The 17182-nt window shown below is 41.2% G+C and overlaps 1 protein-coding gene across 1 annotated transcript in view; it reads right to left on the reverse strand.

Moving 5' to 3' along the window:
• Window positions 1–17182, reverse strand: part of DIAPH3 (diaphanous related formin 3) — a 1173174-nt gene that overhangs the window by 884939 nt on the left and 271053 nt on the right. The window contains exons 15-17 of the mRNA XM_029602990.1: window positions 15126–15230; window positions 9267–9560; window positions 8703–8817 (exon numbers count right to left, since the gene is read on the reverse strand). Of these exons, the coding sequence (XP_029458850.1) occupies window positions 8703–8817; window positions 9267–9560; window positions 15126–15230 (514 nt within the window). The remainder of the gene's footprint in view (window positions 1–8702; window positions 8818–9266; window positions 9561–15125; window positions 15231–17182) is intronic.

The raw sequence follows: 17182 nt of genomic DNA on the forward strand, positions 1-17182 counted from the left end.
CTCCCAGATCTAGAAGCTTGGAGAGAGTCTGGACCACCGCTTCCCTCTTGGCCCGGCCGCAAGGCGAGAAAAGAAAGAGATCTGGAAGTTCCCGGACGAGGTCGAAAGCGTACCCGTCTGATAATGTCGAGGATCCACTGATCCGACGTGATCTTGACCCATTCCTCGAAGAACAGGGAGAGGCGTCCGCCGAGGTAAGGAACAGAGGAATGGGTCGACTGAACTTCATTGCGTGGCACGCACGGGCTGGTCCTCGCGAAAGGGCTGTCTGCCACGAAAGGACTGCGACCAGGACCACGCACGAGAAGACCCCATCGCAGAACCGCCCCGCCCCCAAGAAGCGAAGCGACGCTGGCCCCCTGAAGCGAGAGCAAGAAGCCGCAAAGGATCGGGAAGACTTAGGGCGGTCCTCTAGGAGCTTATGGACCTTGTTTGTCAGCGAAGGAGTCCATAAGCTTCTCAAGATCCTCGCCAAAGAGCATCTTACCTTTGAAGGGCAGCGTGCCCAGCCGGGTCTTCGAGGACTGATCAGCCGACCAGTGGTGTAGCCAAAGGAGCCTCCGGGCAGCCACTGCCGAAACCATTGCCTTCGCCTGGACACGGACCCGATCGTAGAGGGCGTCCGATACTAAGCGGTTACTGCCTCCAGACGTTCAGCTTGTTCTGCCTCACCTGGCGGAAGCTCCCGGGCGCAGAGTAACTGTTGGACCCACTGGAGGCCCGCTCACATCATGAGACTGCTACAGCAAGACGCCCGGACCCCCAGGGCCAGAACGCCGAAGATGCGCTTCAGGTGAGCCTCCAGCTTACGATCCTGTGAATCCATCAAGGCCGTGGAACCTTCCACCGGAATCGTGGTGTGCTTGGCCACTGCAGAAACATAAGAATCCACCGATGGATATCACAACCGCTCCAAGCCCTCCTCCAGGAGGGGATAGAGCTTATCCATCGCACACCCCACCCGAAGCGCACCCTCAGGAGCCTCCCTTTCCCGCAGGATAAGGAGCTTAAGCATGGGGTGGAAAGGAAAGGCCGAGGCCGGAGCCCGGAGCCCTCCCAGAACCGGGTTCATATCCTTAGGGAGCGAGGCCATGAGATTATCCACGGAGGAACTCTCCAGACCCAGCTCCTGCAAAACAAAAGGGAGGAGGGGCTCTAATTCCTCCTTACGAAAAAGAGGGAGGGCTCTAGGGTCATCCCCCTCTGGGGGGGGGGGAATCCGCCTAATCCGAGGAAGCAGCGGAGTCCAAGGACACAGGAGACACCGGGGGGGGGGGGGGGGGGGCACCCCGGGGACCACCCGAACTGGTCCCTGGGGCTCCGCGGCCGGTCCAGTGGTCAACGGCGCTGAACGAGGGATTTTTGGCGGGGGGCAAGGGGGGGGCTTTCGTCCAGCTCATGCAAACTAGCTAGATAAGATTTGTGCATGAGGAGGACGAAATCCGCTGAATAAGGGACCCTGGATTTGGCGGGGGGGGGGGGCGAGGGAAGGTCAGGACCCCCCTCCTGGGCACCCGCGGGGGCCAAATTGAGAGTTAAATCAAAAAAATCTGGCCCCCCAGCCCCAGGGAGCACTGAAATCGGTCCAGATGAAAAATTCAAGATGGTGGCCGTTCCCGGGCTCTGCCGACCCGGGAAAGGCCTAGCCATGCCGGGAGGAGTGGAGCCCCGGGCTAAATTTGCTTGTCCTGCCGAGGGACCTTCCCCACCCGGCAGGCAAGCAGTGCAGAGGCCCTGCCACGAAAAACGCGAAGAGGGCAGCCCACAAGAAAGGCAGGCTGCCAGCCGGCACATAGCTAAGCCGCGGCTGAAGAAAAAAAAAAAAAGAACTACTTGCTTGAGCCGAAAAAGAAAGAAGAAGAGGCTGACTAGCCTACAGCAGAGAACCGAAGGGGAGATGCTGCACCTGCTGGAGACAGACCAATACTGAAGGGGTAGAGGATAGGCTCTGTCCTGATATAGGGCATCCTTCAAGTTTTAGTCTGTCTCCACCTGCTGGAAAGGAGGCTCAACCCACTGTCTGGACTGATCCGGGTACATACAGGAACTGATATTTAAAACAAGTAAAATTAATGAAATTGGTATATACTGTACTTTCTACATAACATTAAACAGAAAGTTTCATACTAAGCTCATTTCTGTTTATAGTGTCCCATTTTAAAATGTGAAGTTTTATTCAAAAAAATAATTTTGCATGTGAAAAAGGAATTCCGGTTATAGTAATAATTGCCAAACCATGCTTTTCACCTTAATTCATTCTTTAACCTTAGCTACCATTTTTATATTCGCAGCATGCCCTAGATTCATTCAGTTATTGTAGAGTTAATAAAATTATCAGCTTGTTTTATGTAAATTAGTCCAAATTTCATTCAATTTCTTAGAACAGAGACTGACATCCTTTTTCACGTAAAGGTATAAGAACTAAGGTCCATCAAGCCCAGCATCATGTCTCTGACAGTGGTCAATGTGGGTCCATATCCATAAGATCTGAAAAAGTAGATCTCTTTCTTATTACTTACTCCAAGGATAGTAATGGCTTTCCCAAGTTTACATAGCTAATAATCTACTCCTCTGGGAAAATCTACACATTTTTTAAACCCCACTATGCTAGTTGCCTTAACCAAATCTTCTAGCAACAGATTCCACAGCTTGATAAAGCACTGAGTGACACAGTACTTCCTACGGTTTTAAATCTGCTGATTAATATCATGGAGTGTCCCATTTTTGTAATATTTGAAATGGAAAATAACTGTCTTATTTATCCATTCCACGCCATTCATGATTTTATAGACCTTTATAAAGTCTCCTCTCAGTCAATTCTTTTCCACACTTAAGAGTCCTAAACCATGTAGCATCTAATACAAGAACCATTCAACCCCTTTTATTTTTATTTTTAAGTTTTTATACCAATAACCGTATGCACATCATATCAGTTTACATAGAACGTGTAACAATAGAGAAAAAATACATTGAACAATTTGATCTAGATTCATTCAATTATTGTAGACTTAATAAAATTATCAGCTTGTCTTATGTAATTTCTCTGAACCATTTCATGTTCCATGAGATGGGGTGACAAACTACACACAGTACTAAAAGTGCAGTCGCACCATGGTTCATAGAGAGTCAACATATTCTAAGAACATAAGAATTTGCCAAGCTGGGACAGACCAAGGGTCCATCAAGCCCAGCATCCTGTTTCCAACAGAGGCCAAACCAAGCAATTACCCAAACACTAAAAAGATCCCATGCTACTAATGCAATTAATAGCAGTGGCTTTTCCCTATGTAAACTTGATTAATAACTGTTAATGGACTTCTCCTCCAAGAACTTATCCAAGCTTTTTCTTAACCCAGCTACTCTATCTGCACTAACCACATCCTCTGGCAACAAATTCCAGAGCTTAATTGTGCATTGAGTGACAAAGAATATTCTCCGATTAGTCTTAAATGTGCTACTTGCTAACTTCATGGAATGCCCCCTAGTCCTTCTATTATCTGAAAGTGTAAATAACAGATTCACATCTACTTGTTCAAGACCGCTCATGATCTTAAAGACCTCTATTATATCCCCCCTCAGCCGTCTCTTCTCCAAGCTGAACAGCCCTAACCACTTCAGCCTTTCCTCATAGGTGAACTGTTCCATCCCCTTTATCATTTTGGTTGCCCTTCTCTGTACCCTTCTCCATCGCAACTATATCTTTTTTTAGATGTGGTGACCAGAATTGTACACAGTATTCAAGGTGCGGTCTTCACCATGGAGGGATACAGAGGCATTATGACATTTTCAGTTTTATTAAGCATTCCCTTCCTAATAATTCCTAACGTTGTTTGCTTTTTTTTTTTGACTGCTTCAGCACACTGAGCCGACGATTTTAAAGTATTATCCACTATGATGCCTAGATCTTTTTCCTGGGTGGTAGCTCTTAATATGGAACCTAACATCATGTAACTACAGCAAGGGTTATTTTTCCCTATATGCAACACCTTGCACTTGTCCACATTAAATTTCAACTACCATTTGGATGCCCAATCTTCCAGTCTCGCAAGGTCCTCCTGTAATGTATCACATAAGAACATGGTCAAAAAAGAGCAATGAGATCCCAGACAGGGAGCAAAATCAAAAGAAAAGGGAGGGGGGATCAGAAAACTATGTCAATCAATTAGTGTTTACCCATAGGCTAGTCAACTAAAGAGATACAATTAATATAATGATTATTACTTATTAAAACCGCATCAGCAAGCCAGACAGCGTATCTCTTTCATTGAAGGAGATCGTCCGGTCTTCTCAATCATTTGCGGTTTTAACCAGAGTCTTTGCTATAGAAGAGTGATTTGTACAGTTCTTTTGTTAGATACTCTTCCTTGAACACAGCATGAAAGCACAGTATTTTGACGTGTGATATTAAAGCATTGAAAACATCTCTCACATGGTCTGGCTGCTGAAACGGAACTTTAAAGAGGCTCTGTTAGAGCACAACAATCATTTCTCCAAAGGTCAGACTGCTAAGCGGAACTTCTAAGAGGCTCAACCACGGCCGAAGTTTCGCTTGAGAAGCTTCATCAGGAGCCCATCTTGTCAGTATTCAAATCAGACAACTATAGTCTCCAGGAGCTATGCAGTGTAACCAAACTTATAAGAAAAAGAGTATAATGAGTAAAGTATCTATAACCACTTAGCTTTCTTGGTAGTCACGAAGGTTGAATCCTTACTCAGAACAGCAATGTCTCCTATTTCCTTCCAACGCCGAGCAGAGCCCGATAGTAAACACAACCTCTGTTTAAATCAGGCAGGCTATGGGGTCACATGAACCAATAGGAATGTTTCACTGCAGGGATGACGTCATCTCGCGATGATTTAGACAAAAATCACAGAAACACCTGTAAATCTAAACTCGCGTTAAGTTCAAGGGGGTGTACCATATGCAAACGATGTATCCAACCTTGTTCAGATCAAAGTAATAGGAGATTAAGATCTCCACCACGCCAGCCAGGGCAAATGTGCTCGAGGATACATACACATAAGGGACTAATTGGTATTTACTGATTCCACTCCACACATTGCATCTACTGAAGTTGGAATTCATACTGCATGTGGCAATTGCTCTGTTTGTCCGGTCATGATGAATGTATCCTCCCTTTTTTCCCCAACAACAAATGAGACAGTTTTCTTACAGTTTTCAACATCTTGCATGACCACAGGAGTTGTCTATATCATTAAATGCCCCTGTGATAAATTCTATGTGGGCAAAACTAAATGTTCCCTCCGTACTAGACTGATAGAGCACCGTTCTTGCCTTGCTAATAATCGTGTTACTGCTCCTTTGGTAAATCATTGTAATGATTTTTCACACACATTCACTGATTTACGTGTATGTATCCTCGAGCACATTCACCCTGGCTGGAGTGGTGGAGATCTTAATCTTCTACTTCAATCTGAACAACGTTGGATACATCGTTTGCATACGGTACACCCCCTTGAACTTAACGCGAGTTTAGATTTACAGATGTTTCTGTGATTTTTGTCCAAATTATCGCGAGATGACATCATCCCTGCAGTGAAGCGTTCCTATTGGTTCATGTGACCCCACAGCCTGCCTGATTTAAACAGAGGTTGTGTTTACTATCGGGCTCTGCTCGGCATTGGAAGGAAACAGGAGACATTGCTGTTCTGAGTAAGGATTCAACCTTCGTGACTACCAAAAAAGTTAAGTGGTCATAGATACTTTACTCATACTCTTTTTCTTATAAGGTTGGTTACACTGCATAGCTACTGGAGACGATAGTTGTCTGATTTGAATACTGACTCCAGTGTAAGAGATACACTGTCTGGCTTGCTGATGCGGTTTTAATAAGTAATAATCATTACATTAATTGTATCTCTTAAGTTGACTAGCCTATGGGTAAACACTAATTGATTGAAATAGTTTTCTGATCCCCCCTTTTCTTTTGATTTCACATAAGAACATGCCATACTGGGTCAGACCAATGGTCCATCAAGCCCAGCATCCTGATTCCAACAGTGGCCAATCCAGGCCATAAGAACCTGGCAAGTACTCAAAAACTAAGTCTATTCCAAGTTACCGTTGCTAGTAATAGCAGTGGTTATTATCTAAGTCAACTTAATTAATAGCAGGTAATGGACTTCTCCTCCAAGAACTTATCCAATCCTTTTTTAAACACAGCTATACTAACTGCACTAGCCACATCTTCTGGCAACAAATTCCAGAGTTTAATTGTGCATTGAGTGAAAAAGAACTTTCTCCAATTAGTTTTAAATGTGCCACATGCTAACTTCATGGAGTGCCCCCTAGTCACAATCAGCTTCTCATTTAACTACTCTTTATAATTTTGTATTGTCCGCAAATTTAATAACCTCACTCGTCGTATTCCTTTCCACATCATTTATAGAACGCTATGGCGAGAATCTTAACGAACACCCGAAAAAGAGACCACATCACCCCCATACTCAAGGACCTCCACTGGTTACCCATCTCTTTCCGTATACAGTATAAAACCCTCACTATACTACACAACCTCCTCTACAAATCCAACCCCTGGCTCAAGGACTCGCCGCACTTCCGCATAACCAATCGTCCTACCAGATCCTCCCACACAGGTATCCTACATACTCCCCTCCCTTAAAATTGCTCATCTCACCTCCATGAGAGAAAGGGCCTTTACCATAGCAGGCCCTTCACTCTGGAACACTCTCCCCACCTTTCTCCGCCTTGAACCCTGCCTGGCCACCTTCAAAAAAGGCATAAAAACGTGGCTTTTCAGAAAGGCCTATCCGGAAACCAATCAAACCTAGTCACACCTTCCTAGTTCCTCACATACAGCCCCTCAGCCTTAATCCCTCACACCCTGCCCGCCCCTCCCCCCCCCTCCTAAGACACCTCCTCAACGCCATTCCTTTGCCCGCCCTCGTGCTATTTTACAAAATTGCTCATTGTATCCGATGTAATTAATCTTATGCTAGTTGTAACTACTGTAAATAGTTCCTTCTGTAAATAAGTTCCTTCTATTTCTTATTTTTGACGGTTGTTCTTTACTCTCTCTCACGCTACCTATCTTTCCCTCTCTTCTCCTGTCTCCCTTACCCCCCTCCTTTTTTCAGGCCTGCTCCCATCCCCTGCCCCCTGTTCATTGTAATTTCCTCCTTTCATTGAGTTACTTGTAAACCGGCGTGATGTGCTATACGAACGTCGGTATATTAAAAATTGTTAAATAAAATAAATAAATAAATATATATATACTGAAAAGCACCGGTCCAAGTACAGATCCCTGAGGCACTCCACTGTTTACCCTTTTCCACTGAGAACATTGACCATTTAATCCTGTTTCTTGTCTTTTAACCAGTTTGTAATCCATGAAGAACATCGCCTCCTATTCCATGACTTTTTAGTTTTCGTAGAAGCCTCTCATGAGGGACTTTGTCAAACGCCTTCTGAAAATCAGAATACACTACATCTACCGGTTCATCTTTATCCACATGTTTATTAACCCTTTCAAAAAAAATGAAGCAGATTTGTTAGGCAAGACTTCCCTTGGGTAAATCCATGTTGACTGTGTTCCATTAAACCATGACTTTCTATATGCTCTACGATTTTGATCTTGAGAATAGTTTCCACTATTTCCCAGCACTGAAGTCAGGCTCACTGGTCTATAGTTACTGGATCACCCATGGAGCCCTTTTTAAATATTGGGGTTACATTGGCCACCCTCCAGTCTTTAGGTACAATGGATGATTTTAATGATAGGTTACAAATTTTAACTAATAGATCAGAAATTTCATTCTTGAGTTCCTTCAGTACCCTAGGATGAATACCATCCAGTCCAGGTGATTAGCTACTCTTTAGTTTGTCAATCTGGCCTACTACATCTTCCAGATTCACAGTGATTTGGTTCAGTTCATCTGACTCATCACCCCTGTAAACCATCTCTGGAACTAGTATCTCCCCAACATTCTCATCATTAGTAAACACGGAAGCAAAGAATTAAATTAGTCTTTCTGCAATGGCCTTATCTTCCCTAAGAGCCCCTATAACCCTTTGGTCATCTAATGGTCCAACCGACTCCCTCACAGGTTTCTTGCTTTGGATATATTTTTTAAAGTTTTTATTATGGAGTTTTTGCCTCTATGGCCAAGTTCATTTCAAATTCTCTCTTCGCCTGTCTTATCAATGTTTTACACTTAACTTGATAATGCTTATGTTTTATCTTATTTTCTTCAGCTGGAATCTTCTTCCAATGTTTGAAGGATTTTTGGCTAAAATAGCCTCTTTCACATTAATTTTAATTATGACAAAATACTATACATTGTGAGGCTTACTCATCTTAGTTCTACATAGGCAAAGCTCTCCTTCACCCCAAAACTCTACATTCTATCACCTTTATCCAAAATTATTAGACATTACTTAAGTGCCTTACAGATTATTATAAGCAAAATCTATATAAAAATCAAAAGAAAAATATGGCTTAATTTATATTTTTTCTAATTTGATTTCTTCCATTATAACTATGTCAATTATACTGCTGTGCATGGAAATTCAATGCCCGTTTTATATTCCTCATATAAGAAAACTGGAGATCAAACAAAAAATTTGGAACATGTTAATCAAATTATTATACTTTACATAAAGTTGCCATGATTGCATATCAGTATAAAACAACTCATCATTCTAAGAAGAGTGCACTTACCTTGCCTCTGACAGGAAAAGGTATGCTCTAGTTGATAAAGTAAATCAATGTCTTCATACTTGCCCTCATTTGCTATTAACCAGAAACAATTTTCAGACATTTCTTGTGGTCTAATCTACAAATTAAAAAAAAAAAACCTTTAATCTGCAAATCCTCATCTCTAAACAGCCTTTTTTTTTTAGATCTAATTTGGATCTGTATCTTAACTTAAAAAGCATAAATGATACTTATCCAATTTGTGCCAAATTATTTTAACATGGTGCTGATTGTATTTTTAAATATTCACATTATCTGCACTCTCTGTATAATTTGTTTTAAGAAAATACCACATAGCATTTGTAATGTAAAAAAAATTAATGCTGAAAGACTAGGTTTCTTTGCTGTAGCTTATTACTTGTAAGTCACACCATTATATAAACATTTCCTTCATGACATGAGAATTTGCAATTCTAAAGGACGTCATCCAAAAAATCATTTAAATATCTATCAGTTAATATTGTCTATAAAGCCATATATTCCGATTTTGATGAGAAAAAACATGCTGTCAACACATTAAAATTTCACCTTTGACCAGTTGAATCTCTTCATAGTTATTTCAGGTTTGAATTCCTTTTTAGGTCTCAAACCAAATGGAAGAGTATGTGAAGGAGGAGACCAATGACCTCCAAGAAAACCAGGTGGAGGAGCTGGTGGTGCACCAATCATAGGAGGTGGAGGTGGTGGTGGTGGTGGTGGAGGTGGCAAGGGAAGTGCAGACCCACTCCCAGTTTCTGATAGTGATACACCACCTATTGCAACACCAGAAAGTCCTGCTGGCACATGTGATGAAGCATCTGATCTAACTGAAGCAGACCCATACTGAAATAAAGGAAAAAACAAAGATCATATACCAAGCGTTTTTAACCACTTGAGTTTGTTAAACAAATGCAGATATAAGTAGATGAAAACAATTAAAATAGATATTAAAACAAAATAGCAAACTAAATATACAATGATTCCAATACTGTACATTAGTATTTACATATGATTCCAGCTGTGCAAAAGTACCATCTAAAATTCTGTAAGTGGTAAATATGTCAAAAATGAAAATGAAGGGGAAGGCAGAAGGCAGAAGAAAAACCTAATGCATGGACCCTATTAAGTACATTAAGAAGAAAGTCAAAGACTACACATTAATACACAAAAAAGTTTCAAGCGTATTTAAAATTGTTTGTATACCTCTTCAACTGAGGTAGATCAAAGTGGTTTCCAATAAAAACATATATCCAGTTTGGTTGAGGAGGGTTTAGTTAAGGGGGTCTCAATTTCTTATATAGATCCAGGTATTTGGGGGCATGGTTAGGAATGCCAAATAGGCTACTTATCTTGCTGCGATGAGCAGCTGAAATGAGCCTTGGTTGTATTGCATGGCCTTTCCCGGAGCCACCTTTTGCTGCGATGCATTTGTTCCCCCCCCCCCTTTGCAGTGGTCCCAAATGAGGCAGGTAAGTTTAGATTGATCCTTAACTTGCATTCTTCAGGTTCTATAGTTAATGATTTCATTCCTAGGGAGTGGTGCTCAGTTCTGTACATATCTTTAAATGAAGCCATCGCATTGGTTTGAAGAGCAGGCAAAGTGCATTGCTGGCCAAGACTGGTATTGAATCAGCTTTTAGATTATTGCCAATTCACCCTACTTGCTTTCATTTGTTGGGCTTTGTGTTCCAGGGGCAATACTTCATGGATCTTTTCCTTCCCATGGAGTGTGCAATATCTTGCACTTTCTTTGAGATGCTAGTACTTTTGTGCATTGACCAACAGTTAAACATACAGGACATGATACTATGGTACAAAACTTGAATGATTTCTTGTTTGTGGGCACCGCTGGTTACAGTATGTGCAGAGAGTTACTCGTGGGATTTTTGCAGGTAGTTTAGTGCAATGGGATTCCAATAGCTCACAGTAAAACAGAAGGACCAGTGGCAAAGTTAACTTTTTGAGGGATTGAGTTGGATGCTGAGGATTTGGTATGTCATTTACCGGCAGATAAAATGACTTAGTTAAAGGATTTAGTTAACTTAGTGGGCTCAGCTAAAGAAGTGACATTGCATCAAATGCAGTCAATTACTGGCTCTTTGAATTTCGCATGTCGTGTTACTCTGAGGGGGCAAGCTTTTATTAGAAGATTGCCATTGACTACTGTGGGGGCACAGGTGAGCCATCACTTTATTCTAGTGTCAATCCAGATGAAAAGTTGCGCATATGGGATTCATTTCTTGAATCATTTAAAGGTCTGCTGATTATGCAGGATGAACAGGTGTTCAATAGGGAGCTAGAGTTGTATTCTGATGTTATGGGATCTTTAGGTTTTAGAGTTTATTAAAAAAGTGCTTGGTATGCTGAGCAGTGACTAAATCTTGGGTTGAAGCAGGGGTTACTAAGAATATTACCTTCCTTGAGTTGTTACCAATCATGATGGCCTTGACTTTATGGTTTCAAGGTCTGAGGGATCAGAAAGTATTTTTAGTGTGATAACCTGGAGTTCGCAGAGGTTATCAATAGACAGTTGATAGCTGTGGGTTAAAACCTGCATTGCTGCAGGAGATGGAATTGTTATGCTCAAGATAGAATGTTACCACTTATACATTCCATGAGTGGAAAATTTAAATTACTGATACCCTCCCCTCACTGCAAGTGGGACACATTCCAGCATTTGGCCCCTCATGCGGATGAAGACGAAGTAGCGGTACTGGAATATTTTTGGCTACTGAGTCTTCAGAAACATGGGAGATGATTAAGACTTTGCTGGCCCCAGCACCCTGAGCATTTTACGTCAAAGGCAGAGGTCCTGATGCAAGTTTTCTAGGGGCTTATGGATGGCTTGGCAGACCAATGTTGGAGGGTGCAATTTTAAAATATATTTTGTTTGCTAAGAATCAGGGGTATTCGTTGTCATCAGTGAGGGAGCATATAGCTGGATTCTCCTTTTTTCAGAAAGTGAAGGGTTGCAGTAATCTGGCTCTTGGTTTTTCTCTTTGGCATGTATTAGATAGTTCAGATAGAACCCGTGGCTTAGTGACAGATAGGAGGCAGTTCATTCTTTACAAAGAGTTAGTGATGATTTTGAAAACATTGTCAGAAGTTTGACAGTATACGAAGCAGTTTTATTTAGAAGGTCTTTGTTTTTGTGGGAGGGGTGAATTGGTGGCTGATTATCGATCAGCCCAGAATAGGAAGTATGTTGCAAGACAATGTTGAGGATTGCAATGCTTACATTAAATTATGCATTCATTGGTCTAAGATGGACCAGAGAGCTAAGGGTCGATGGTGACTTTTTCATGCGCTGTTGGAACTGGGTTGCCCAGTTCATAATGCACAATGCTTTCTGAGATTAAGACCTAGTGTGAACGGGCATTTCCGGGTTCACAGTAATTGATCCCCACTGACCAGGCTTCAATTTGCCAGGGTGCTCATTTTGGTGATTCAAAGTTGGGGTGGAATATTGCAGTTTACAAAACATTCATTTTGCATTGGGGCTGCCACCAGTGTGGAAGAAGTTATGTTGGCCAATTTCATATGGTGCCGTGGTCAATGGCAATCGGGGGCTTTTGCATCTTACGCTCATCATTGACACTGAATGGGGGAGTGATTGAGTCTCTAACCTGTTTTGTTAGAATTTTTACGGTTATGGAAGGGCATGATTGAGACAGGGTATGCCTGGGTCTTCAGCCGCTACCCTGTGCACTGGGCTCAGAGGCAGATGAAGCACAGCATTACAGGGAGCACTTGGGCATGAAGGCCGAAGATCGGAGAGTTCACTGGATGGGGGATGTGAGGCATGATATGGAATCAGCTGATTGCAGTTGTCTTCAACCAGTTGCAGTGGAGTCTGGAGCCAGAAATTATAGTCAACCATTTTGGTGGTAATGACCTGAGGGTGCTTTCTTGCAATCAGTTCATTGCCTCAGCAAGAAAAGGCTTGGTTTATTAAATGAATTAGTTACTTGAGATGCCGTTTGGGAGGTCTGATATTATTGTACATCTTAAGTTAATAGACACACCTCTTTGGAAACAAGTGGTTAAAAAGGTTAACCGGTAGATGGATTTGTGGGTGGTATTGTAAAGGAGGTTTTAGGTGAGACGTGGGCAGATGGGTGTCCTGGCCTTTTACGGGCTGATGAGGTGTAGTTGTCAGATGTGGGAATACACCTTTTTAATAATTCGCTTCAGTAGGCTTTAGAGTCATTTTGGATTAGTGGTGGCCACAATCTGGGGAACAAGGACACTTTAGGAGTTTTCCTTGTTTGTGGTGGCAAACCCAAGCCTGAGTTACAATGTAAGAGGGAAAATTGGAGAGTGTGGGGGGTTGACTACTGGGAATTTTGTTGGCAGTTGGGTACTACTACATGAAGCTGATATTTGAAGTGTGATCACTGCTGGAGTTGTTGGCTCTCCCTCGTTAGGACACAGTGAGGAGAATCGATTTGTGACGGAGGTCCGCTGGCATGGGATGGCTGAATGGAGTTTCAACTGCACACCAGTGGAGGCATGGTGTTGGGCATGGCTTACTCCATTCAGAGTAGGGGGGTGTTTTTGGTAATTCCAGTGACTGTAAGGCTCGGTTATGCTGTTTGCGAATAAACTGCGGCCATTTATAATTCCAATATTTGTGTGGTTTTATTCAGGGAGCATGAGGGAATGACTGGGGGTCCCACCTGCTCATGATATGGATTTTTATTTATCAATACAATATTTATTTATTTATTTATTTCAGGTTTTTATATACCGGCATTCGAGAGCGCAGTCCCATCATGCTGGTTCACATAAAACAGGGGTGCATTGTAAACATAAACTAAAACAATGGTGCGGAAAAGGCAGTTACATATAACAGGGTGATTAGAACTTGGCGGAGAAAGAAGAGAAAGGACAGGTTAATAATTAATTTAAACATGTAAACAATAGTGGAGGTGGTTAATCATGGTGTAGGTGGTGATAAGGATTGGCGTGGAAGAGATAGGTCAGTTTGAGTCCGGGAATGCTTGTATGAATATCCATGTCTTTAGTCTTTTTTTAAAAGTTGAGATGCATGTTTCCAGTCTGAGGTTTGAGGGGATGGAGTTCCATAACGGTGGAATGGCTGTAGAGAATGCCCCATCTCTTAGCGTGATGTGTCTGGTAGATTTGGGCGGTGGTACCTGTAGCGATCCTTTGTAAGCATCTCTTGTTGGTCTTGACGAATTATGTAGTTGGAGAGGGATCTGTAGGTCAATGGGAGCCAGTAGGTGGATATTTTTGTATGTGGTAAGAATGGCTTTGTATATTATTCTAAAGTGTATAGGTAACCAATGGAGGCTCTTTAGGATGGGGGTTATGTGATCCCTTCTCCTGGAATTTGTCAGTATTCGTGCAGCTGTATTTTGTACCATATACAGTGTACTGTATATACAGTATATACAGTGTACTGTATATACAGTACACTGTATACAGTATATACAGTGTATACAGTATATACAGTACACTGTATATACTGTATATACAGTGTAATGTAATTTAAACACACATTGCCATCTACATCCGTGTATTAGCACATGTTATACCAACTAACCCACAACAAACTACAAAACTGTAAACCGATTTGACGACAATACATTGTAATGTTATTTAACTAACACACTTCCCAAATTCTGTAAACTGTTCTGATGGCGAAACCAAATGACGGTATACAAAACATGACAAATAAATAAAAATAAACATATAGTTAAGTTTATAGTATCTGCTTCCAAAACAGGGATTGTTCTTTCTGCCATGTTTTAAACCTACTTACAATCTAAAATTGAAAAGTTATCAGAAAATGTTCTCATTCAGACTGAGTGTTTCCATTGGACTTGGATTAGAACCACTGAACTGGTGAAACACAAACTATGTCAGAAAAAGGCCAAATGGTCCATCCAGTATGCCCAACAACGTTAGGGTAGTACATGCAGCGTCATGCAGGTTAACCCCATGCTTAGTTGGTGGGTTATCTTTCATAGCAGGACAGCCAACCCTTAAGGTTCAGCAAAATAAAACGCTTGAAGAATAATTTTGAAAACAAAGATAAAGATCAGTGATGAATGCAAATCTAAGAACAAGATACTTCTTACCCTTTGTGGTTAATTAGTCTGGGAACTACATGCCACGGGGAGTGAAACCCAAATGAAACATAAGGTAGAAGTTTAACTGTTTGTATTGAGGCTTTTGATATTAATTAGGGTCTCACATGGCAAATTAATACTAGGCTACAATTCTACTTTAAACAGGAAGCAACTAGGAATAAGAAATCATAGTAAACAATGTAAAGTGTTTTAAAAATGACAAACTCAAGTCTTATATAAAGGTAATAAGGGGAATTTGTTTCATCAGTGAACCTCTGGTATTCATTAAATTCATTTAACAGTCAATTACCTGGGATTTAAAAGCCTTTAACTCTACTTCAAGTTCATTGATTTTTTCTTCTTTTTTCTGCAGTTGGGCTTGGGCTTCTTGGCGGACTGTAAATTCTTCTTCAAACTATAAAGACAATATTTTATAAGCATAAGAACATAAGATATGCCATACTGGGTCAGACTAAGGGTCCATCAAGCTCAGTATCCTGTCTCCAACAGTCACAAGTACCTAGCAAGTACCCAAACATTAACTAGATCGAATGCTATTAATGTCAGCAACAAGCAGGTGCTATTCCCTATTGATTAACAGCAGTTTAAGGACTTCTCCTCCAGAAATTTATCCAAACCATTTTAAATCCAACTTACCTAACTGCCTTAACCACATGCTCTGGCAATGAATTCCAGAGCTTAATTTTGCCTTGAGTGAAAAATAATTTCAGATTTGTTTTAAATGTGCTACTTGCTAATCTCATGACTTATGAGATTCCTTATATTATCCAAAAGAGTAAATAATCGTTTCACATTTACCTGTTCAAGTCCCTTCATGATTTTATAGACATCTAGCATATCTCCCTTCAGCTTTCTCTTCTCCAAGCTGAAAAGCCCTAAACTCTTTAGCCTTTCCTCAGAGGAGCCATTCCATCTCTTATTTTGGTCTCCCTTTTCTGTACTTTCTCCAGTGCAACTATATTTTTTGAAATGCAGCGACCAGAATTGCACACACAAAGTGTGGTCTAACCCTTGAGCGATACCAAAGGCATGACATTCTCCATTTTATTTGCCATTCCCTTCCTAATTCCTAACATTGTTTGCTTTTTTTTGACTGCCACAGCACACTCAGCTGACTATTTCAATATAATATCAACTATGACGCCCAGATCTTTTCCTGGGTGGTAACTCCTAAAATGTAATCTAACATCGTATAGCTATGGCATGGGTTATTTTTCCCTATATGCATCACCTTGCACTTGTCCACATTATATTTCATCTGCCATATGGACCCCCAACCTTCTAGTCTCGCAATGTCCTCCTGCAATTTATCCCAATTCTCTTGTGATTTAACTACTCTGAATAATTTTGTCTCATCTGCAAATTTTATCACCTCACTCATACCTTTTCTCAGATCATTTACACATATATTAAAAAGCACCGGCTCAAGTACAGATCCCTGAGGTACTCCATTGTTTACCCTTTTCCACTATAAAAACAGACAATTTAATCTTACTCTGTTTCTGTTTTTTGACCAGTTTACAATCCAAAAAAGGACATTTCCTCCTATCCCATGACTTTTTAGTTTTCTTTGAAGCCTCTCATGAGAGACTGACAAATGCCTTCTGAAATTCCAAATACACCACATCTAACAATTCACCTTTATCCACATGCTTATTCACCTCTTCAAAAAAAAAAAATGCAGCAAATTATGTTCTCTGATTTTATTCTTTATAATAGTTTCCACAATTTTTCCTGGCACTGGAGATAAGCTCAACGGTCTATAGTTTCCCAGATTACCTCTAGGTAACCAATGTAACCCCTATCAGGGTTACATTGGTTACCTTCCAGTCTTTAGGTACAACAGATGATTTTAATGATAAGCTACAAATTACTTGTAATGGGTCTGAAATTTCATTTAGTTCTTTTAGAACTCGGGGATTTATAACATCCAGTCCAAGTGATTTGCTACTCTTCAGTCTGTCAATCTGACCTACTACATCTTTCAGGTTCACTGTGATTTGGGTTAGTTCATCTGAATTGTCACCCTTGAAAACTATCTCCAGAACAGACATCTCCTCAACATCCTCATCACTAAACACCGAAACAAAGAACTCATTTAAGTTTTTCCGCAATGACCTTTTCTTACGTGCCCCTTTAACCCTTCTATCATCTAATGAGTCAATCGATTCCCTCACAGGCTTCCTACTTTGGATATATTTTAAAAGTTTTTAATATGAGTTTTTGCCTCTACGGCCAACTTTTTTTCAAATTCTCTTTTAGCCTTTCTTATGTATTCAGTCAGCATGACCAACAGGTATTAACCATGAATAGCAAGCTAATCAGCCATACATGGATGGGGTGAAG

The sequence above is a fragment of the Rhinatrema bivittatum genome, chromosome 5 (genome assembly GCF_901001135.1).
Source record: "Rhinatrema bivittatum chromosome 5, aRhiBiv1.1, whole genome shotgun sequence".
Taxonomy (NCBI): Eukaryota; Metazoa; Chordata; class Amphibia; order Gymnophiona; family Rhinatrematidae; genus Rhinatrema; species Rhinatrema bivittatum.